Source organism: Camellia sinensis, chromosome 5, assembly GCF_055761805.1.
Source record: "Camellia sinensis isolate YWXY chromosome 5, ASM5576180v1, whole genome shotgun sequence".
Classification (NCBI taxonomy): Eukaryota; Viridiplantae; Streptophyta; class Magnoliopsida; order Ericales; family Theaceae; genus Camellia; species Camellia sinensis.
The window spans coordinates 158,088,068-158,113,792 of NC_138965.1; the positions used below are offsets into that span (position 1 = coordinate 158,088,068).

Sequence of the window (25,725 nt, forward strand, 5' to 3'; positions counted from 1 at the left end):
TTCCTATGATGTCGATTGAGCAAATCTTGGCAACTCAATCTGACATAGAAGCCAATCACTACACACTGCAGTCCTGTATGGAGACGGTAACTGTAGTCACAAAATTGGCTCACCGACTGCAGAACAGAACGAGTGAGCTTCATCATGTACAAGGATGCGCAAGCAGAAATAGGCGCACTGAAGACCGAAAATAAAGAGTTTAAACGGAAGACCACCTCCATGACCCGATTTGGAGTAACGTCGTTCTTGGCCTTTGATAGTCAGTGGGGAGTCGTTGCTCTCGACGAAAGCACGGGGGTAAGAGCATTAAGGGTTGCCCAAGGTGATAAAAAGAAAAAAAAAACGATAGAAGAGGGGAGTCAGTAAGATCGGCGAATGGCCGTTAAAAAAAAATGAACGTTTTTTTTTTTTTATATAATGTAAATATGTTTATTTTGATCGGCGTATGGCCATAAAAAAAATAAAGGGTGTTTTTTTTTAATGTAAATATTTGTATTTTGATTTGTTTTTGTTTTTATGTTTAAGTACTGAAAAATGAAATTAAAAAGCAAGAAAAAAAAGAAAAGAAAATTAAGCCCAAACAAAAAATAATAATGAGAAAAAAAATAAAAATAAAAGAATAAAAAAAATCAATGTATGCAAAGTTAATTTTGCCTCAAAATGCAGAATCCAAAGAAAAATTATACAGTTGAGAATAGCAAACTGTTAAGGAGAATAAATGTATGAAGGACTTGAGAGCATGCAACTGATATAAATATTTCCATATCAATGTAACAATACACATATATCATTTTTACAATAATTCAAGTTTCACAATCATAACAAAACTTTTTAAATAGAAATCGACATTCCAAGCTCACTACGAATAAAATTGAAGCGATCCTCGCTTAGGGGTTTTGTGAAAATATCTGCCAATTGCTTATTGGTGTTTACAAATTCAAGTACAATATCCCCTTTTTGAACATGATCTCTTAAAAAATGATGTCGAATTTCAATATGTTTTGTTCGTCAGTGTTGAACCGGATTTTTGTTTAAATTGATGGCACTAGTATTATCACAATGTAGCATCAAGTTTAGATAAATGCCATGCGTGCAATAAAGAGAAGTTCCAAAGGTCAAGAATGAGACACATATGCTGTTGTAGCTAGATAATATGGCAACAATGAATCAATGAGCTTATCCATTATAAAGAATTCATGTTATTTCAATCTATTTTCAAGCAAAAGCCAAAGAGATACCAAATTGTTAAAAGTATATGTGAAGCAGTTGAGCATGATCTAACAATCGATTTGAGCATGATCTAACAATCAATTTCTAGCAAGAGCGTATAGATTTTATACAAGATAATTAAAAAAAAAATATGTGAGGTGCAAGCTCATATGTGTGATATCAAAAATAAAATAGAATTTGAGGGGTTTTTTTTTTTATAAAAAAAATCTAGTTTAAATTCTTCCCCTTGTTTCATTTGGAAAAATTAATAGGAGATATGATAAATGAAAGCTCATAACTGAAATGTTCTCCTCAATAATATCAAATAGGATGCCAAATATTACCAATAAGGATGCCAAAATGATACCAATATGCAATCTACCAAGGATACCAATATGCAATCTAGAAGATTTGACAATCATAACTCAAGTATTATGTAGAATACCAAATATTGCTCATAATAGGTTAAACTCAATATAATCTCATGGCGCTAATGTAATTCTAAAAAATGAAGCATATTCAAGGTATAGCAATCCATATGTCAAGAAAAATCATGAATTTCAATATATAGCACACATTTAAGCATAGACATGATTCTTAGGCAAAGAGTATCATCAAAGAGTATACATTACAAATCATATGAAACATAATCAATCTTTTTCATATCAAAGTAATAATAGTATTAGCTTAAAGGATATAAAATAGAATTTTTATCTCAAAAGCTTAAGAGAGTGTAGGAGACATACCTTTGGTTCATGAGTTAGAAGCTTTTCAATCTTCAATTTTCTTTCATGAGGAGTTCATCTCAAAAGGGTTTAACAAGTATGTCAGCAAAATGATTTCTCTCCCTAAGTTGGTGTTACTTTTTTCTAATATGATTTTGTGTAAATATAGCATTCATAAAACAATCACTATTACTTAATAAACATACAACACATATCACAAACTCAAAAGGTGAAAACTAATTTAATGATCAAACAAGAGTTTGGAATGCTATTTTTCAGAATTTTTAAGTTGTAGCACATAACATAATATGCATAAGAAAATAGTGTTGTGCTCTTTGTTTTATTAAGAAATGATGTAACAATCTTATTTAATCACATAACATTATCAAGAGGCATTTTCATCAATTCAATCCATATACTCAAGTATGATAAAACATTTTAGTTAATGTGGAACACAATATGAATGTTATAAACAATTAATTCAACAATTTATCAATCAAAAGTAGGGATGGCAATTTAAACTCGGCCTGACGGGGACCCGACCCCTCGACCCCGATTTGATTGGTTTTTCCCCGAAAAATATCCCCAACGGGAAGGGGATGGTATTCAAAAATTAATCCCCGATCAGTTTCGAGCCGGGGACGGGGATAAGTGTCTCAGCCTCGTACCTGGCCCGTCCCCGGCCCTGTTTCCCCGATATAAAATTACTATTCTATCCCTATATATATATATATATATATATCAAACCCTAAAACACATAACCTCTCATCTTACCTCTCTGTTTCTCTCCCCGCCGAGCTCCCTCGTCTCCCTGTCGATCTTGCCGATCTCCCTCCTCCTCTCTCTCTCCCCGCCGATCTCCCTTCTCTATCCGCATATCTCTCGCCGATCTCTCTCTTCCTCTTCTTTAGTTCGACCGGCGAACGAGATCCTCCCTCCTCTCCAAACACTGTCGTAACCACAGCCCTAAGAGGCTGGCCACGGCAGCTCTGTTCGGGCTCCCCGCCGATCTCCCTCATCCTTTCTCTCTCCCCGCCGATGTCATGCTTGTGTTTGTTCTTGACCTCTCTCTCTCTCTCTCTCTCTGTGAATGTTTCTGATTTTTTATTTTTTATTTTTTGCATCTGATTTCCCATCTGTACGATTTGTTGGGTTTTGGATCTGTATTAATTTTTCCGATCCGTTCGATCTGTGAATGTTGTTGTTGATGATGGAAATCTATGTTTCAGATCTATGTATGGGTGCGATTTGTGTGAATGTTTCAGATCTATGTTGAATTTTTTTTTTTTTTTTGTTTTTTGACCGGGGAATCTTCGGGGTCAGGGATCCCCGATCCCCGTTAGGGGGGGCGAGGGTGGTAATAGGCTCCCCGTTGGGGATCGGGGGCGGGGCCGGGGAAATTTTGACCATCGGGGATCGGGGACGGGGAGTTTGATCCCCGGCCCCGCCCCGCCCCGTTGCCATTCCTAATCAAAAGCATTTCATGAGATGTATGCCAATATAATCCATATTCAAAAGATATTTAATAGGATAGATACAATGTCTCTACAAACGTATGATACTTCTTTTCATTTAGACATTGTTGATGGATCATAATCAAGGAATTTCACAACTCATACAAATATTCCAATGTAAAGCATATAAGCATGAAATTTCATATTGAACATATTCTTGATATCACAAATGTAGAATTCAAAGTATAGATAGTATACATCTCAAAAACATGCTATGACATCAAAATTGATTCTACAAAGATATGACTAAAAAATGAATTAACATATTAGTACGAAGTCATATATAAGATGCGAAAAGTATACTCAAGATTTGTTTATCACTTCTTATCTCTTTTTCATAGCAATGGATGACATGATATAAAACGTTAATGAATACATGAATCATTCATATTCTAATAGGCATTTATCAAAATAATATAATTCTGATTTTTTAGTTCAATGAATGTTTGAAAGAAACTAGCAGACCATGACTTAGCAAACTTAGTACAATTAGGTTACATGGAAGCAATGATTAGACACAACCTATTGTACACAAATCACACCTTAAAGAATATAGAACTTTAAGCTTAAATGTGTGTTAGGAGTTATACCTTCATTTACCTCTTTAGAATCTTCACCCATACATTACCTCTATCGTTTATCTTGGTGATTTTCATTTCATCATTCTTTTTCTTGTAGGAGCTGATTTTGCTCTTTAGATTGAACACTCTTGTTGTGCATTTCCTCTCGAAGTCCTTGGTGTTCTTTGAGATTCTACCTACAAAATATCTTGATTTTTTTCTTGGTACCCATACTTTCTTGGGTTCATTGGGATTAGTCTCAAGAACATTTAATCTCATAAAAGGTTTAGGATGATCAAAACCAATGCCTACTTTGTCAAAAACACATCTTTTATTTCCAAGAAGCTTGTTGAGGTTTTCTTTTCCTTTTACAAAATTTTCAAGAGCTTTGTTTAAATCCTCAACATTGTTTTTCAAAATATTTTTTCTCATTGGCAATAGACGTAAAGTCATTTTTCAAAGTAGCATTTTCCATTTTTAAAACACCCACATCATTTGAAAGAGAAGTAACTAATTTCTTTAATTTAGAATTCTTAACACAAACATTTCTAAATATGTCATGTAATTCATTGAAAGCACTTTCAAGTTCTACATAATTAGAGATTACCTTTTCTTGAGTGGATTCTTCTTCTCCAAGAGCCATGAGACACAGGTTGGTTACTCCATCATTTTCTCTCCAAATGGCTTCCTTTTTGCTGCCATCTATCATTGAAAGTTCATGAGCCATGAGTGAGCCTAGGAGTTTTTCAATGTCTAATTTTGTTAGGTCTTTTGCTTCTTGGATAGCTGTAACCTTAGCTTCCCATTCATTTGGCAAAGACCTAAGTATTTTTCTTACAAGCTCACCATTAGTATAGGATTTACCAAGAGATTTCAGAGCATTAATAATATTGGTAAATTTATAAAACATCTCAGAAATAGATTCAAATGATTCCATAGTAAAGAGTTCATAATCATGAATAAGTATGTCAATCCGAGACTCTTTTATTTGGCTAGTTCCTTCATAGGTGATTTCAAGTTTATCCCAAATCTCTTTAGCAGTAATACACACAGAAATTCTATTGTACTCATTTGCATCTAGTCCACACACAAGAATAAGCTTGGCTTTAGCATTAGCTTGAAGGAGTTTATAATCACGCTCATCAAATTCATCTTCAAGTTTAGGCACACTGATATGGTCTACTACCTTGGTAGGGGTTTTAGGACCTTTAGTGATAATGAACCACAAAGCATAATTGGTAGTTTGAAGATACAAAGTCATTTTTTCTTCCAATGAATGTAATTACTACCATCAAAGAGAGGTGACCTATTGCTAGCTTGTCCTACAGCAGAATAAGTAGAATACATGGTTGCTATGGATAAAAAACTCAAGATTGTTAAATCTAAATAAGAGCCCCAGGCTCTGATACTAATTGTTGCCCAAAAGACAACCTAAGAGGGGGGTGAATTAGGTTTTTACAATTAAAAATTAATAATACCCTAATAAAAATTATGACTAGCACAATAGATAAATATAGTTAATGAAATAAAACTAATTAAAACAAGTGTTCTAACAACTATGTCAGTTAATGATTTTAGCACAGTGAAAATGTGAAATATAGCTACAGCAATTTAAATAAAATAAAGATATAAGAGAGAGAGAGGCAAACAAATTTATAGTGGTTCGGTTTCAACTCGGCCTACATCCACTCCTCAAGCTTCATTTGAGATTTTTCACTATGCTCTAGCTTCACGGGGGTGCTAGCAACCTCTATATAAATGGAGCAATCCTCTAGGGATTTTACACAGACTTTCTAAGTCAAGAACACTGAGTGTACTACACTCTTACAAGATTGAAAAGAAGATGTTTTTGCTTTCACAGAAAGCTATAAGAATTATCTCTCAAAGATAGATATATAAAATGAAGCTTTGATTTTTCTGTACATCTCACACGGGAAAGATGAGCTTGATGCTATAAGGCTCAATGTATAATTTCTGAGAGATGATGTAAACAAAAATTGAAGAACACTTCTCAGAAAATTTTTCAGAGAATAGATGTGAGTGATTATAGATCAAAAAATATTCTCTAATTTTTTTTGTTGTTGTCACTTGTTTACATTAGAGGCTTTGGTATATATAATAAAACTTATAATCGTTTATAGCCGTTGTATTCATTTGAATTTATAGCCGTTTATAACCGTTGTACTCCATCATTACTAATTTGAATATCTTCCACTTGAACCTTTTGAACATTTTGAACTGCTGCTGTGCTGGGCTATTTGAACCTCTGTTTTGGGCTATTTGAACTCTTGATTTAATCAAATATTAAATACATTCTAACAACATTTAGGATAAAAGGTTTAGGTGAGAAATAATGAGACAAAATAAATTTTGATTCTATTTTTCTCTTTCAAATAAATTAAAACATAATTAAATAAATCATCAAAATAAATTTTGGATTCTATTAAAATATAATTAAATAAATCATTAAAATAAATTTTGGATTCTATTTTTCTTTTTCAAATAAATTAAAATATAATTAAATAAATCATCAAAATAAATTTTGAATTCTATTTTTCTCTTTCAAATAAATTAAAACATAATTAAATAAATCATCAAAATAAATAAGTTTAACAAAGAGAACAGGACAATCGAGAAAGGAAGCCTGACATAGATATTGATTTGAACGAATAAATTTAAACTAGTACCAAAAACCAAATAAGAGATGGAATTTCAAATTATGCATAAAGAGTAGATGATGTGTGGAAATAAAATTACCACTTACATGACATAATAAAAGAGGTGAACAAAATTGTTAGACAGAAAATTATTGTATGATTTAAATTTATTCATGTATTATGTGATTATATGTAAAATAAATCTGTCACAAATTTTTTTTTTTATAAAATATTTCTATAGATGAATTATGTATACCTAATGTTGTTCTACGTGAAAATCTTAATAGACCATCCAAAAGTCAAAAAGCCAAAGGAGGAGGGAGACGGACGGTACTGTCAAGAACACCATGCTATGACAACAAAACGTTGCCGTTTAATGTGATTTCATTTTCTTTTTTCAGTTTCCAAAATTGTATTTTGAACCAATCATATGTCAAATGCTTCAATCTTGTTGGTTTTTATAGTACATTTTTTAAATTATATTTGTTGTGAATTTTTTTTTTTTTCAATAAAAAAAATATTTAACTATAATTATCGGATTGATATAATTTTTTTAATGATAATTTATCGACAAAATCTTAAAAACCGTTTCATTAAAGTTCGGAAATTTGAGACAAGCTCACTTCTTTTTATTTTGAGTGGTGCTATATGCACTAATTGGTATATTAATTAGTGTACCAACACATGTTATGATATTGTCATTTTAAAACTATGAATTCCACCTATTATACAAATTATAAGATTCAAAATTTCTAAAATTATGACACATCATTTGTTAGTATATTAATTAATATACCAATTGATTCGTATAGTTTTATTTTTTTACCTTTACTCCCCCAGCTTTCCTAAAGAAATGACAAAAATAAGAGTTTGGCTTCCCTCTAGTTTGTAATCGGATTGAAGGGTGTTGTTGGGCATGTGGAGACTCACCACGAGTCCCATTTCGATAATCCGAATCGTTTGATGTGTAGAAATTGTCGAGAACTATACTCTTGTAAAAAATCACATTTATCAGATATCGAGAGCTACGTGATCAAACAGTGGCGAAAAAATAAACGATTGACAAAAATCTGATTCGATGAGATAACTATCGATATTCGATCAACGTGATTTTTTACAGACATATATTGCTTGACGATTTCTACACATTTAACGGTTTGGATTATTGAAACGGGACTCGTGATGGGCTCCCACAGGCCCAACAACACCCTTTAGTTTGATCACGGACTGAAGGAAAGTCGGACTCGAAAAATAACACTATTTTAAGAAATTTTATTTCCACACACCAACTTATCTTTGTGCACACATTTAATAAAATTTTATTTTAATGACAATTGCATCTGAAAACAAAATTGCTACAACAGACATCAAAAACACACCTACAAAAAGACTATTTTACCCTTCTACAAAAAAGACTATTTCTCTCTCTTCTTTTATATATCTAATTTAACTTTGTCACATATTAATTAATTATATCACTTATTATTGATAATTTCTTATTCATTTAATCTAATTATACATACATATATATATACAACTAATTATTTAACCTAATAAAACTGTTTTTTTTTCTTCTCTTTATTATATATATATTTATTTATTTATATACATATCGTGCCATCTTGCTCATAAATTGTCGATTCTTGAAAAATGGATGTTTGGACTAATTGATTGTTAGGAACCTTAAGTGTATGCTTATAATCTTGTTGATGTTTGGACTAAACACGACGGTCTTGCAATGGATCGAAATATATATACATACCCTAACTTTGAACCATTTTAGGGACCCTCCGGTGAAATTCTAGGTACAGATATTGGTTTTGGCGGCGAATGAGCTCATAGTCAAACAAAGATTCTTGATGGCGGAGAAGTTCAGGGGCTGTTTGGCATACCCATTGAAGGCATTAATAAGTTTGGAAACCCCTTTGGTAGCAAAGAAATTGAGGTTATTAAGAAGAAAAAGGAGGATGGGTAAAAGGGGAAGATGTGTGGAGGAAGGGTTTAGGTGATGAGTGTACAAAGGATATGAGTTAAGTTATAATTGGAATATCAAGCGTGTAGACTGAAAAAAAATAAAATAATAAATATGTGTACTGAGGTAAGTGTGTGGAAATAGAATTTCTCCACTATTTTCCCTTTCTGTTCTCTCCTGAATTGGATAATTATTCAAACAGAGAAAAATATTTTCAACTGTGATTTACTCCCTCTGTGATTCCGTCTCTTTTTGTTCGTCCACTTTTCTATTTTAGCTTGTCTCAACATATTTGTCTACTTTTTATTTTGGAATACTAAATTTTGTTAGATTTTTAAAATTGACCCTATAAATCATTATAAATACATTTTAAAATTAAAATAGAAAGACAATGGAAGAAAAAAAATTCAAAATTTGAATTAAAATGTAAGGGTAATTCTATTTACATACCATCAATCCTCTCAGTACACACCATTTAACCATTGGATGATACTATTTGCATACTACTAATACTCTCAGTATACACCATTAGTAACTTCAATTTATATTCCAATAATATCCTTTACGCTGTGTTTGGTTGAGGAATTTGAAAAGGAAAAATGAAAAAGTATGTGAAACTAGGTAAACGTAGGTATTTTTTATTCATATTTCACCTATATTTTTCTTTTTATTTTCCAAATCCTTCTTCAAATCCCCCAACCAAACATAATGTTAATAAAATGACCATTAGGGACGGCATGATGTGTATTCTATCCATTCAAAAATTTCATATTTAAAAACACAAAATACTCTTCACACACCATCATCTATATAAGATTTAGGGTTTTAATATATAAATATTGTATTTCTTCATCATGTTCACCATTAACATACATTCATGATATCATTCATTATCAATTAGCTCACTTCATTCTTTTCTCCATTATACTTATTTTTTTAACTCAAAACATTATTGCCTTTGAAGATTTAGGGTTAAAAATATTGAAATCAATTAGTTTTGAAGATTTGTACACCATAGATGACACTAAGATGGCTGGTTCCGATGTAAACATTGAAAACGTTGATTTGAATATTAAAAAAGTAAGTTTATGACTTAACTTTTTGATTTTTTATTTATCTCGTTCTTATGTTAAGAAGATGAATTTGTTCGTCGTGTTCGGATAATCAGAGTTGAACTTTTTCACAATGTTTGATTATTTACATTTGAACAAAACAATTTTGTTCAAATTATTAAGATTGACTACATATTAAATGTTCATACATAAAAAATTGAACATATTAAGTTAGTTCGGTTAAAATAATTTAAACTTTTATTCGTTGTTCAGATATAAATTTTTGAACACATAAAGTTTGTCCAACTTTTTATTCTTGAACATGACTAATTTGATGAATTTATTAAATTTTTTACAGAATTCTATTCTCACCCAATGTATCAATGTTAAAAGTGATTGTGCTGTTGATTACAAAAGTAATTTGTTACTAAAGAGGTACGCTCATGTTTCATCATCTTTAACATTAACATGCACTCATGAATCAAGGATGAAAATGACAATCTGAAATAACGATGAGAGACGAGAGTTCAACACTAAGAATGAAGATCAATACCGGTGAACATGGAGGCCAAATGAAGCACTCCACCAGTGATTTGAAATGATGAGACGATAAGATAAGACACAACGAGAGTTCAACATCACATATGGAGATAAACACCAGCAAAAATGGAGGCCGAATGAAATCTCTGACAGCGATGGAGATCAAGACCGACGAAGATGGTTTATGTTCTGAAGATTGTGAGAATTTTTGTTGTACGTAGTGGTGAAGATGAAGAATGTTGGTGCGTATTCAAATAGTTAGTGGTGTGTTAATATCGGATTGATAATGGAAAGTTAAGGTGTGAAATAAGATATTTTTAAATCTTAAAAATTATTTTGTATTTGTACTAAGTAATAGTGTGTGCTGAGAGTATTAGTGGTGTGTAAATATAATCACCCTTAACCATTAAATTTATATGACAATAATTTCCTCAAGTAAAATGACTATTAAGGATAATATAAGTGTGTATATACTCATTTCAACAATTCACATATGAAAACACAAATATCTCTATACACACTATCACCTAGAACAAATATCTTTTTTATTATTTTTCAAACTCAAAATATTATTATTTTGGGAGTTTAGGGTTTTAAAATATTAAAATCAATTGATTTTAAAGATTTACGTACTATGGATGATATTGATTTTGAACAAAACAATAATGAAAATGTCAACTTACTTTGTTATTTATCTTTTTCATATTGATTTGGAACAAAAGACCACTGTTTATCTTTATAACAATGACTTATTCGTTCCGTGCACATATAGAGTTGAATATTTACGAAGTGTTCAATTATTTATATTTAAACATAACATTTTGTTCATATTATTAAAGTTGAACAAATATTAAACATTCATATATAAAAAATTGAATATTTTGTTTTAATTCAAATTTAAATTTGTGAACATCTTAAGTTTTTTTTAACACTATATTTATGAATAATATTAAAACTGTTTTTTTTGTTAAAATTTTTATAGAATATCACACCAATTGCATTGTCGCCATAAAATTTTAGTTCACCGTTTGCTCCTTGCCGTTTGCTCTCGCGTTGCTTCCATAGATTGAACACAAATTGGGGAGAGAGGCATACATGAATCTAAAATTATCGTGAATTGTATTTTGGATCTTATTATCTTTTCAACTTTGATGGTGTGTACATCATCTTCTGTTAGGGTGTGTGTTGTGTTTGTGTAGATTAGGCTAAAAGAGTAATGTTATGGTGCGTGTTGAGTAAAAAATTAAAAGTTCAAAATATTATTAATATGAACTAAATAATGACGTATACTGAGAGGATTGATGGTGTATAAATAGAATCATCCAAAATGTAATGATTACATATCTCTTTAATAAATTGAATTTTCTATAATAGACGAATAATTGGGACAGAGGAAGTATTTTTTCCTCCAACCTAGTCATGATTTCTTTTATTTTTTCTCTACCTGTTTGAGTGGAGTTTTGTACAGGGAAAGGGATAGAAAAAAGTGTGTGGGGGGGGGGGGGTTTGGGGGGTCCACCACCCTCCCCCCAAACAAATCTTTTCTTTTGGATCATATTCCCTTTTCCCTCCACAAATCCTTCAAATCTTTAATCCAATCACAACTTTTCATTTCAAATATTGGAAATCAATTACCAGTTCTTCATCCGAACACAACCTTAAAGCCAAAAAAGGGTAACTAGTGCAACTGCATATAAGCCATGATTTCCTTTTCTGTACATTGATTCTTCTGTTGTATATTTCACAAATCTTAATCGCCTCTCCTCAGTACAGCATCTATCTGTTCAAGCCCTGTTTGGTGGATATGCATCAATGTCTCTAGCTCCTCCCATGACCGACCTTCCAAGCCTATCCCATACAGAGGAGCATGCAGTGCCATCTCTTCAATAAGGGCAACATGAAAACGTTGCTGCAGAACCACACAGGCATCATTGAAAATTGAAAATAGTGAGCCAAAAAAAAGGCCAAAACACGAGTTATAGAATGCAGTAAAAATGCTGATCCTGAACTGTGTTTGAGACCGAAGAAAATTGTTTTAGTTGTCGCTTCAGCTACTTTGAACATGATCAACATACAAAATACTATTTCATCAATTATAAATCATAAACAATATCATCAAACGAATTTAAATATTGAATAGATCATCCATAAAAATACATAAATAAATCCCTATTATTTTGTATGAGTAATATTATAGTGTCAACATTTGTCAAAAGTTTGTACCAAAAATTCCACTGGACCAACGCAAATAGAAGTAGAGAATATAAACAGTACAAATTGTCATTCTTCCTATAAACAGTTGCTTTAGAATCTAGAAAACTTAGAGATAATTCTAAATCATCTCACTGACTCAAACCTACTATAGAGCAAGTGCCCATTATTATAGAGAAGGAAGCATTTATAGTGATCAGTTTTTGTCTGTTGCACACAATGGCACTACATTCAACCAAAACTTCCGGCTATTTAACATTTCATGGGCCATATGCCAAATTTTCTAGAAATTTTTTTTTTTTGATCGGCGCCAAATTTTCTAGATGATAATCAGATTTTCTAGTGATGTCCTAAGGATATGAACTCTTGGATTTACCTGTAGTAGCTCCAAAACAAATTTATGAACTTGAGAGGAGATACAAACCTGGCAGGCACTAAAATTTGCTTCCATCTCATGAATGTCTGTTTCGAGTTGGTTAATTCTTTCGTCCTTGTCCAACTTCTCCCGTTCAAGTTGCTCCACTGTTAGTTTCAATTGCCCAATCTCATCCTGAAGTGAATGCATAACATTCGTTTGAACCTCGTGTTCTCCAGCATAGAAATTCAATTCGTCATCAGATCTTTTCCTATCAGACTCTGCAGTCTTCAGCCTTTCAGCAAGATCATTCCTCTCTTCTTCTAGTCTCTATGGTCATACATAAAAAATCTCAAAAAAGGTAATAAAATGAAGCAAACAAAAGAACACTTCATACAAACAAGTGCAATAGGAAAGACAGCAGGGTGAATTTAGAGAAAAATAAACCTTTAACAAACTATCATCAAAAGTGCAGGTTTATGTTGAGTGGTTACCAAAGAAGCACGAACACGGACACGGACACGGACACGGACACGTGACACGACACAGATACAACACGGATATGCAAACACGGCAATTTTTAAAAACTGTAGGACACGACACGTAAGGAACATGCACAGAATATATAATTTTATATATTTATTATACGTCATATACATGAACATGTCATTCTAAGACAACAAATAAATACAATATAACATTAATTTCTATAAATTGACATTATTTTTCCTTTATCATCTTATTATAAGTTATTTTGTTCAAACTTATAATTAGTTTCATGTGTTTAGTCAATGGACACGCGTGGCCTCTAAGTGTCCAAAGAGTGTCCGAGTCCTAAATTCTTTATAAAAAACTCGGACACGTTTGGATGAGTGTCAGACATGTGTCGGGAGGGTGTCCAATGAGTGTCGTGTCCGTACGGACACGACACGGATACGCTACATTTTTGGAAGTGTTCGTGGTGTTGGAATGTGTCTCACATCGCTTGGAGTTGCTCCATCTGTGCTAATTATAAACCTCCAGTTTCCATCTCCTTAATACTTGGATTTTAAAGATAAGTGTGGGCTGGACTTTTCAATTTGGTATCAGAACTTGGTTGGGCCTGTGATTGGTGTGCCGTTTGTCCGGCTACTGTATGTTGCGGTCCAGGAGGGTGTGTTGGAATGTGTCCCACATCCCGCCTGGAGTTGCCCCATTTGTACTGGTTATAAAGCTCCAGTTTCCCTCTCCTTAATATCTGAGTTTTAAGGATAAGTGTTCTTAGGTGGTTACTAACATAGTTATAGCAAAAAATTCCACTAGTACGTCTTTTCAGACTAATAAGTGTTCTTAGGTGGTTACTAACATAGTTATAGCAGAAAATTCCACTAGTACGTCTTTTCAAACTAAATGGCCACATTGCACAACAACGGATTATTTTTCCAATTAACCAACACAAATTGAAGCAGATAATAGGAATCGTAGAAGTGGCATTCTTCCTATAAACATTTGCTTTAGAATCTAGAAAAGGTAGACAATTGTAAATCATCTCATCGCTACTATAGTGCGAGTGTGTCCATTGCTATAGAGGAGGAAACATTTAGTGACCAGTTCTTGTCTGTTGCACACAATGGCACTGCAGTCAACTAAGCCTTCAGGCTATTTTACATTTCATGGAACTCGTGCCTGATTTTCTAGATTATAAGCCAATTTTCTAGTGATTTGGTCCTAAGGATCTGATTTACTAGTGAGCATTTTTCTGCAGGGCTTTTCTGAAATCTCCAGCAGGTAGGGAACAAGGAACACGAGAATCTGTTGAAGATATTATATATGTATGTATATTTTTTTTTAAATTTTTTTTGTCAAGTAAAATATATTAAAGGGGCACCAAGGGGGTGCACCCCATATACAAAACTTCTCTACTTTAACATCAAGGAAAGACTATTCAAAATTCTCTACGAGATTCAAAAATAGGTTCAAAGAACCCCAGCTATCCCTTTTGTCTGGAAGAAAATCACTCAATAGGGCTAGGAAGAGATGCGTCACTGAACACCAACTACACAAAATAAACAAAATTATAAGTTTAAAAAAGCCTCTTCTTTCTTGTCCAAAAATAGGCTTTTCAGGATGTTGGCAATTGAAAGAGGTTAAAAGAAGAGAACTGTAGCACCCCTCTTCTTTTTATATGTACATTTTTTTATTTCAATAATGTTTATGTATATTACCAGCAGGAAAGAAAGGAATAATAAAAAAAGTGCTTGTTCAAATGTGAGCCCTAAACTCTTGGATTAACCTGTAGTAGCTCCAAAAAAAATTGATGAACTTGAGAGGAGATACAAACCTGGAAGGCACTAAAATTTGCTTCCATCCCATTAATGTCTGTTTCAAGTTGGTTAATCCTTTCGTCCTTGTCCAACTTCTCTCGTTGAAGTTGCTCCACTGTTAGTTTCAATTGCCCGATCTCATCCTGAAGTGAATGCATAACATTTGTTTGAACCTCGTTCAAGCAATTCAATTTGTCATCAGATCTTTTCCTAGCAGACTCCGCAGTCTTCAGCCTTTCAGCAAGATCATTCTTCTCTTCTTCTAGTCTCTAAGGTCATACATAAAAATTTTAATAAAGGTAGTAAAATTGCTCTCTCCTAGAGATACAATACCAGAAATAAAAATAAAAAAATAAAAACTTCAGGTGAAAGAAAGCAAGTTGTTCACGAGGGGCTCAAAATAACAAATAATTGAAGTATAATCTTAATAAAATGAAGCAAACAAAAGAGGAATTCAAACAAACAAGTGCAAAAAGAAAGACAGCAAGTATATTTAAAGAAAAATAAACCTTTAACAAACTATCATCAAAAGTGCAGGTGTGTTTTTTGAGTGGTTACTAACTTGGTTATAGCAAAAAACTGAACTAGTATGTCTTTTCAGACTAACTGGCCACATTGCACAACAATGGATTAGTTTTCCAATTAACACTAAATTGCATAAAGCAACAGATAAAATTCAAGTTTTCTTTTGCATGCATAATTTCTACAGGAAATTTTTAAGAGGTATTCTGTTACACTGTTAGCTTGCAAAACATAAAGAGGAATCAGGAAGACACTCACTGGTAAGAATGATTATAAATTCAATCATTAGAGAGTATTAGCAAATACAGATTCATATTTTTTTGATCAGCAACATGAAAATTTTAATAAAAAGGAATTTAGCATACATAGATAACACTCAACAGCATTGTTAAGTTAACCATGTAAAAGAGACACTTATTAATTGTCAGCCACATATGATGCAGAGAAAATCCAACATAACTACATAATGATGTTTTTCAGCACCCATAAAAACACAGCAATGAGTCATGCAGTTTCTTATGTGGTTACATGATTGCAAACTGTTCAAGGTATTATGTCACTTAGTCAATACCTAGGGCTCCCATTCTGATCAAACCTCGCCACTATGCCACTTAGTGAAATTTGAACAAGTTCAGTCACATTTAAATGGGTATTATTGATGCTCTCGGTCATATCCTAAAGGCTTTCAAACGCTGGTCATGACAACATTATGCTTAAAATCTCGGATCATAGCTGCAGTCAGCCATTCAAAGCCGACTATTTCCAACATCTAACAATCTAAAATGAGGTCAATAAATCCAGCATTTCGGTTTCCGTCAAACATCCATGGTAATATGTTCCGATGTGCACGGAACAATGAATAATTACAGATTTACCAACTCAAAACCATGCGCACTAGCCCACCCTATAGATTAACCCCAGAAATAGGAACGTAGCAAGGCGCAACAATCCATGCCCCATAAACAACTTGCTTAGATATGCTGAACACTACATATCATCATGATCAAAATGACATGTTAAAAATGTTTAAAGAAGCCCCACTTTTTTCCTAGTTGGGTGGTCTTAGGACAGATGGAATTCCATATAGAAAAAGTTACTCTCCTTGAAACTTCATGTAATCTATCTATCTATTTTTTATTTATTTTGATGGTATCACCTCATTAGAATTCTTACCACATTCCCCCAGGCATCATCCCCTCCAACAGATCTTCCATAAATCTCTTAATTTATTTCTGCTTCTGTCACCAAGGCATTTAAGACATGGTTAAACCAGCGAATTACTAACTCATATTGAGTCAAATAGTGATACATAAATTAGGGTACGCAAGTTTCTAAAATGATATTTAAGAATTGAAAAAACTAGCTATAGCTCAAAAATCATGATTCAAGATTCATACACCATCATAGAATTAGGAATCATATACTTCCTTCCATAATCCTCATTACACTTTGCCATACGTACAATTGCATATTTATTACTAACACATGATGTCTAGGTTTTTGTGCGTGCTTTATTGATTACTAGAGCATATATATAATCAATTTTCTCAGTTATCATCCTAAAATATATGCTTTTAAAAAGAGAGGGAGAGAGAGAGAGGGAGAGAAAAAAAATGTTTTCCTTATTATTTTTTCCATCCAAAAAATCATTAGCACACATTTTCGATAGCACTCTAAATTCATGAATTTGAAGCCATGTCATACCTTCAAATCATCACTATTCCTCGACTTTAGTAGAGAGAATTGTGTCTCCCAATTATGAAGACTGTCCTCATAAACATTTTTCTCTGCAGATAGCTTTGTAATTTCATCATTCTTCTGTGATCGACACAATTCAAGCTGATGCTTGAGATTCTTCTTTTCCTTAGCAGAACGGTCTATCTCAAGCTTCAATTTAGACTGCCAAATTCATGGAAAAACTCAAAATTAGAATGTGTGATGGCATTTAAATGAGCCAAAATCAGCAGACAGTAGTGATTGGATACCTTAAAATGGTTAGTAGTGGCCTCAGATTTACTTAGCTTTTCCAACAAACTAGCCTTTTCTCTAACCATATTGGCATGTTCACCTCTTTTTTCTTCCTGTGTACGCAAATTTTGGTCCTCACTAACATGTAGCTGATCTCTAAGAGTTGCAAGCTTAACATTGGCAACCTCAGAGACCTCCCTCATCATCTTAAAAATTGGTCCAGCAAGTCCCAGTTCCTCATTAACCAAGAATAGCAAAGTACTGAAATTTCTATCTGCTTGATGTACATTTTCAGTATGGCTTATTGCATGATCAACTAGTCCTTTAAGCATCATCTTATGATAACTCTCATCAGCAAACAATCTAAACAATGTAGCATAAAACATCTGTGCAAACTGATACACTCTGGAGTCGAGAGAGAGAGAGAAACTTTCAACAAGATCCATAAGCAAGACAAAAGCATAAGCTTCAATCAGAGATGGCTCAATTTTTTCATCGGCTGCTACATCTCTTTGCTGGTTTTCTCCAGCCAAAACAATTGGACCAATATTTAGTCTTAAAGCAAGACATCTTTCCAAGACCGTGGACACTGAGTGAACCACAATGGATCCTTGAGAAACAGCTCTCTCAAAAACTTGGAAAGCTTCACGTTTGAGGGAAGGTACAGATAACAGCTGAATTAAAGTGAAGATATCAGAAAAATGACGATTTTCACGAAGAATCTGATCATCCATCATATTCAACCCTGTAGCCCTATGTTCATCTTCGTCATAGAAGAAGGTTCCACCAGAGGTAGTTAAATCTTTGTCATCAAGTTCAAAACTGGAATCAACATCTCTCAAGAAAGCTTTGGCAATTTCACAGCAATTAGTTACAATTTCGGTTAGGAAATTCAACACACAAGGTGATACCTCAATCCCCAACCTACACAGCCTTACACGAACAACCCTGACCTACAAATAGGGAGGAAACAAGATTTAAAATAAGAACAACTCAGAAGATAATCCAACTTCTAACTTAGTTGTTCCTGTACATACAGCTTTAGAAATATGCTGACAATGAGAAGCAGCCTCAAATAAAAAGCCAATGGTAGTTGCAAGTGCTCCATCATTTGACTTTACCACCAGTTTGGAAGTAAGGAAAAACACATGTTCCTGCACCTCACTGCTGAGGTCCAATTGACTAATGACAGAAAAGACCTGTGGAGAAAAATAAAAGAAGGTTTATACAGGACGATGGTACTAAAAAATAGTTTACAATATATGGTATGGCTTCATTCCCATTCCCTAGCACTTCATGTTCGTTGTGCTGGTCTGAAAGACAATATAAAAAAGGCTACAACGTCATGGAGAATGAGGGATTCAAACTCTAGGTCAATCCTATATAACTCAAATCCTAGAGCACACAAAAGGAATCTTCTGGCATTTGCATTGGAGGTTCTAACAATGAAGGACTAAAATTTGCATACAAATCAAAATCTTTGTAATTTATCCTCCTGCAAAAGAAAAATGAACCCAACTAAATGAAAACAAACATGTTGGAATGAAAACTCATTCCTCCTCAAAATCTAAACCTTGGAAAACTGCTAAAAGACTTTCGAATTTCACAACAAACAGTAAAAGAAGAACAAAACTGAAATGAACAAAAGAAAGGAAGAGGACTATCCAATACCAAATAAAAGGTTTAAATAAGCAAAATGTTCTTGAAAGGTCATTTGAAAAACCTTTTGTGTAACTAAATATCATGTGAATACAGCAGATTTATGCCAAATCTTACAAGAGTTCAGGAACCCATGTATCGGATTAATAAAGGAAGGAAACTCATAAAACAAGACCGTGAATCTTGTGCTCAACACAGAATGGATTTGAGTTCTGATTATATATACCCACCAATTTTGTCCAAATTCTATCAAAACTGATGAATAAGTGTACTGAAATATATGAAATTAAGTTCCTTTACAACATAAAAGAATCATAAGATTTCACAACCAAGATATATATTCTAGCAGCTTTGGGAAGGAACTAGGAAGCCCTATATAAGGGGAAAGGAAAGGTATCTTACTGGTATTTGGAGTTCAGGGTCTGCATCTGGTCTCGAAAGTTGATGTATCAGTGCATAAGCAGCACGTGAATGATCTGAATGATCAACTAGCTTGGGCACCAAAGTAATTAGGTCTAGCTGCAGTTGTTTTGGAGCTTTGTCCAGTACATGAGAAATCTTTTTTACAGATACAGGCCATCGTTTTGGTTTTGAGCAACCTTGTGGAACAGTATCACAAAGACACTTCAGAGAATTAATTATCATAGATAAGAGCTCCTCAGATGGCTCAGGCCATTTAATCTGGATACAGATCAACAAATAAACACTCCAAGTCATGAATGCAGATGCAATTGTCTACTGAATTTAAAATAAGCATACCTTTAGATCTTGAATAGAATTGATCGTCAAAAGGTCTATTGCTGATGTTTCGGAAGGAGGACTTTCAAGGATAGCTTTTTCGGATACATCAGTTCTCTTCTCCTCTAAGGTCTTATATTTGGGGTATTGAGCAGAATCTTCTGGTCCATTTTGCCTAAGAAATTCTGCTCGACTGAAAACTCCACTTCTATGCGAAGGAGGTTCGGAACTTGTATCATAATAATCTACACTAGATACACTAGATCTGGTTTCCAAGTGCCGGCAATATTCAACTATTATATCTAGAAGTAAATCAATGATTACCTGTTGGGAGGCCTTAGCCTGATTCCACACTTTGATTTGTGAGGACGACAATTCAGCTTCTATATCAATATTTCTAGCGAAGTTATCCATCGCACTTAGCAAATATTTTGCCTTAACAGGTTCAAGGTAATTGTGAAGCTTCAACATAGTACTCCACATCCAACTAGCCTCGATCAAAAAAGATTTTGTGACATTGGGCTGTGGAAGGCTATCAATCCTAAGGCCGTGTCTCCTAAGAAAGCTTTCCAATCTGTTGTCTACATTTTCACTAGTTATTTCAAAGTATTCAGGAGGAGTACATTTGTCAAGGTAATTTGAAAGCCCCAATACCTGAAAGGGAAAATCAACAGTTGAAGAAAGGCATATGTGGAATAGTAAAAGAATAAACAACTAGCACGCACTACATGTTGAAATAATCCAAATAATAGCGTCAATAATAGTAATTACATTCAGATAGCCCATCACTAGTACAAGAAGAATAACCTTCAACACATACTCAATCCTCTAACAAGGGCCAATGGTCCAGTGGTTCACACTCGGTCCATTAACCTTGAGGTTAAGTCTATATCCAATCTACCTCTCCTAGACCCCCATCCAATAAGGACTAAATTACGTCTACATATAAGAAGCACAGACACATCCAAGAAGGTGCAGGGCTGTGTTGTGTCCGACATGTTTCCAACATTGGCACTCATTGGACACTTCCCGACATGTGTCAAACACACATCCAAATGTGTCGTATTATTTTTATATTTTTTTTAGACCTAGACACGTTTTGGACACTTGGAGAACATCCATCACTTAAACACACATAAAACACATTATAAGTTTGAACAAAATAACTTACAAAATACAATGATAAAAACAAAAATAAAAATAAAAAAACAATACATATTCATACCTATTAATCTCTCCCTCCCTTAAATTTTGGAAATTAGAGTTCTCTATTATCTTTGAATGAAATTATCAAATATATGACACAATAATTATATAAAATCATATATTTTGTGTAGGTTCCCCAACATGTCGTGTCCTACAAATTTTGAAAATTGACGTGTTGCCATGTCTGTGTTGTGTTGTGTTGTGTCACTAACCCGTGTCCATGCTTCTTAGGTGTACATGCTCAATCCTCTCCAGTTGGCATTCCTAATTCAAGTGCATAGGCAACATCCATCACCAGGTGACTGTGCTTCCGTAATTTATGACCTACTGGGACTTCTCAAAATTGTTTTCTAAGTGCACACATCTGAGCATTAATTTCCCCTGATTATCTATAGATATGAATCAGTCATTATTTAAAAAGTACAAAAACTCTTCTTGTTCACACAAGGTATAGGGTGTCAGTAGCAAAGTTAATGAGTCAAGATGAATTCCTTGAGAGTTTTAGGTGGACCAATTTTATTATGATTATTATTATTATTCTTTATTTATTTATTTTTTGAGAGGGGGGGGGGGGGGGGGGGGGGGAGGAGATTAAATTGGAAAATGGAAATCGCATGCAGTAGATGGTATAGTAATAGCAACATATTGGCAATAATCTTTTCTTGAGGTACATATAAGATACCAGTTTTGCTTCATAGTTCATAGAAGGTATGATCACATGACATTTTGAAGCATAATTGAGCTCTACTACATGTTTGGAGTAGAAGGATAAGGCTGGTAAAAGATGAAAAACAAACTAGGTCTGAGATCAATAGCAAGAAAAACAAGTACACAAATAGAAAAAAAACAAAAAAGAAATAAAGAACAAATTATTACATATCCCAAGAAACAAAAGTCAAGTATTCAGAATATTTAGAATCATACTGAAATTCCAAAACTTAGATGATCTAAATTTGACATTTACATAATCATGATGAAAGCTGTATCAGGAAGGTGGAGGTGAGTCGTCTCACAAGCTTACGTTTTATTTCTATTTTTTCAGCTCTGTACATTACACAATTGTAGGAGAAATACAAAAGAGCCATTTGAAATTCTAAAGAGAAATTCATTTGACAAAGAACAGTATTTACACCTTCAACCTTCAATTGAGTCCCTTACTTTAGGCAACTAGCCATTGTGGTGATTTTCAGAAGTCATTCTTCAATATAATTGTTTTCAAATACATACTACATAGGTTTAACTTCAACTACAACAATAAAATCTTATCTAACTGAAATTATAGTCCTTGATAGGGTGTAATGGTAGTAGAATAAGCTACCCTGGCTACTCGTGATAAGGCCTTATCTTTGTATGCACTACGACGTATGCCAGAATGGAATAAATAATAGAAACAATTTGGAATATGCTCTTTCTTCCTTTTAGCTGCAACCCCTTTGAAAACTTGGGAGTAGATGGCAAACCATGACCAAGTTGACAAACATGAGTTTGACTTTAGAAATCAATACAAATAATACCGGGCATTGGGCTTTGACAATTAATTATCTTATCATAAATAGCATGCGCAGCAGACCAATTACTGTATATTTAAAAAATACTTGACATAATAGTAAAACCAAACATACTAACCCCTGGTTTTGAAGACTCGGTTGATGGGCCATGATGAAGAATCTGACACAAGAAGATAACCGATTCATGATAAAGAAATCCATTATCTGGGTCCAGAATGTCTGATACTTTCATGGACATGCTAACACAATACTTTGACTTTGTACATACAGTTTCTTCATCATGCCAGCTCGTGGAAATGCATTTATAATTCAGCAAACCCATCCTGAACCTAACCTCAAAGACCGTATCAGGATCATTCACAACAGACGGAGAACACTCCAAAATTGCAAAAATCAAGTCTAAACGCTGGCAGACCCCTGCATTACAATCATGTAAACATTCATGATGAGAAAACCACCAAATAAATGAAAAGGCCAAACCAAAAACAACTCAACTAAACCATCTATACTGAGTACTGACTCACCAATCCGACACTTGCATTTGCCAATTTGGAAAGTTTGGCTAACTATTGTTGTTTTGGTTTCTAAAATGTTCTTGAAATGTAAGAAGTTACTCATTCTCCAATAGAAAAGCTTGCCTTCATCGACTAACAAGGCCTCACAAACCTTCTCCAAAAATGTCTCCTCCAAAATTAGAACCTCTGCAAAAAAGTTAACGGTGTCCGCAACAAGAAACCCAGAATCCTGATCAAAGAGACTATTCAGAGGCATGAACCGACACCAGCCCAATTCTTTTGTAGCATTGAAGAAACGATTTATCCCGTCAGAGGATTTATCCCAATCCATACTAACAGATTTATCCAAGTTCTGGTTCATCACAGATAACCGAAAAGATATATAATAACTCCAATCAGACAGTTTATCCGGTCTTTCCATAACCTCCAGATAAAATGAAAGGTAACCTGGTGACTGAGATTCCCCTGGTGCCATCGAGCATAAGCATGTAAGCCCATCAGTTCTGTTGCATTTCAAAAGTTACACAAACTAAAAAGCATACCACAAGTTCTAACTGAAACATGTATCAGACAAAGATTAATTCATTTTTATCGCCTAAATTGTTGTCATTTTTTCTATATCATCTTTAAACTATCAACTCCATTTATTTAGTCCATAGAGTTGTTGATTTCACTTTGTGGTAAAGTTGTAGAAACACATCCCAAATCCAATCAGTAACTCTGAAAGCATAACATAATGAGAAAAAGGGTAATTTTACAAATTGAATAACCTAAAGGGTAATGCTAAAATGACCATCTAATTGTAGCATCCTATCTTACTGTGTCAGTCTAATTATCATTTAGGATGACCATGTATTCTTATCATCTTATGTTTACCACATTATGTGTCGAACACTACAATATTGAGTGATGGAATCCATTAAACCAATGTTAAATGGTAAACACAAAACGATAAGAATATATGGTCAGCCTAGCATTATTGTAGTGACATACATGAGTGCGGTGAGACGCACTAGACTAATGTTGCATTGACAAGTTACAGGGTAACATAAATATGTTATACAAAACCTAGTAAGTGTAGGCATTATTGTAACCTAAATCATATAACTAAGGAAAATTCTACTATAGACACCCTTTAAAATTCATGTATCATTTGCATCCCTAATTATGCTATTTTCTTCTTTAGTTAAGACTAATTTTCTTCTTTAATTATTTATAATATTATTTTAGTTATGAAGATTTTTTATTATGCTAGTTAGGATTTTTTTTTTCTTTTAATTATGACTCATAAAATATGGAATTATGTTATTTTATTCTTAAGTTATAAGGTACATATGATAGATGACCTTTTAAGAGGTGTGTACCGTATTCTTTCCCTATAACTAAACACCCATCTTTCTTCACTTACATTTATGTAACAAATTTGAAATAACCCTTCTACCAAACAAATTAGGGTTATTTTGAGAAGATAATTAAAAGTCATCTTCTAACTTTTAACCATTTTAGATCACATCATTTTTCATATTTTTTACACATTTTTTTCAAAAAAAACCCAAAAAAATAAATAAGTTAACTTCTAACCATCTCCTCCTCGAAACAATAGTTATTGGTTTCTCGGAAACCCGGTCATTAAAATAAAAAAAAATAAAAAAATTTATTGGTTTGGACAACCGGCCCAATTGGACCACATCAGCTAAAATAAAAATAAATAAAAAACTAGATAGATAAAAATGATACCTTAAAGATCAAATTAAAATGAAAAAAAAAAATAAATAAACAATAGTAATTTAGAAGATAAAACTGAAATTAACCCATTAGGTAAAAATGTAATTTTAGTCTAAAATACTCAAATAATCAAGACATTAAATTCTGTTAATTTTACTTGTAAAAAAAAAATGTTTATACCATGTTCTTCCACCACTGCCACTGCCACTGCCACTGCCACCACCACCGGCGGCTCCATTTTTTCCGATCAAATTGCAACATTTCTTGTATCGCCATTATTAATACAGAAACAAGGCGAAATGTCACCTACGAAACCTCTTGAGCCGAAACTAAGTTGTTCTCTACCGAATAACCCCAAGAGAGTCGATATAAATTTGTGTTCTTCTTCTATCTATGAAATTGGGGTTTCGGAGCAACGGAATTTGGTCATACACGTCAAATTGTGACCGTCTCCGTTTCTGGTCAAGTTTCAATGTTGCTCTTTCTTATCCTACCGTATAAATTTTTAACAAAAAGTCAGTAATCTAATACTCCTTCCTTTTTGAAGAATCTAATTTTTTGACTGTATAATTATTATATTTTAAAAATATTAATTTTTCAAAATTATTTTTTTGATAATACATTTTTATAGAAATATCAATTATTATAATTGTACTTTTTGTATTAGTAGTGAATTTAAAAGAAAGATAAAATAGTAAATTCATATTATTTTATTATTTAATTTTTGAGAAAACACTAACATTTTAAAATAATGAAAAATAAAATAAGGAACTAATAATTTGAGAC

At 33.2% G+C, this 25,725-nt stretch overlaps 1 protein-coding gene across 4 annotated transcripts; it reads right to left on the reverse strand.

Moving 5' to 3' along the window:
* Positions 1-11,817: 11,817 nt before the first annotated feature.
* Positions 11,818-25,449, reverse strand: LOC114266263 (uncharacterized). 4 transcript variants are annotated; one of them, XM_028207155.2, is made up of 11 exons: positions 25,120-25,448; positions 23,224-23,679; positions 22,818-23,116; positions 20,007-20,639; positions 19,650-19,928; positions 18,626-18,787; positions 17,606-18,541; positions 17,325-17,519; positions 15,116-15,367; positions 12,865-13,125; positions 11,818-12,138 (listed from the first exon to the last, which is right to left on the reverse strand). In XM_028207155.2, exons 1-11 carry the CDS (start codon positions 25,175-25,177, stop codon positions 11,980-11,982), a joined length of 3,690 nt encoding a protein of 1,229 aa, XP_028062956.2. In that variant the 5' UTR covers positions 25,178-25,448; the 3' UTR covers positions 11,818-11,979. The 4 variants fall into 4 exon arrangements, 2 of the variants coding, with proteins under 2 accessions (XP_028062956.2, XP_028062957.2); XM_028207156.2 differs by having other exon boundaries at positions 23,224-23,717; XR_003630605.2 differs by lacking the exons at positions 11,818-12,138; positions 12,865-13,125 and adding an exon at positions 16,794-16,852 and having other exon boundaries at positions 15,229-15,367; positions 25,120-25,449.
* Positions 25,450-25,725: the final 276 nt, after the last annotated feature.

Coding starts and splice junctions, on each gene's coding strand:
- LOC114266263 (XM_028207155.2), bottom strand. CDS start 25,177: ATGGAGCCGCCGGTGGTGGTGGCAGTGGCAGTGGCAGTGGCAGTGGTG. Junction 20,640..22,817: donor CCGAGTCTTCAAAACCAGGG/GTTAGTATGTTT, acceptor TTTCCCTTTCAG/GTATTGGGGCTTTCAAATTA. Junction 18,788..19,649: donor ACCCTGAACTCCAAATACCA/GTAAGATACCTT, acceptor TTTTCTCCACAG/GTCTTTTCTGTCATTAGTCA.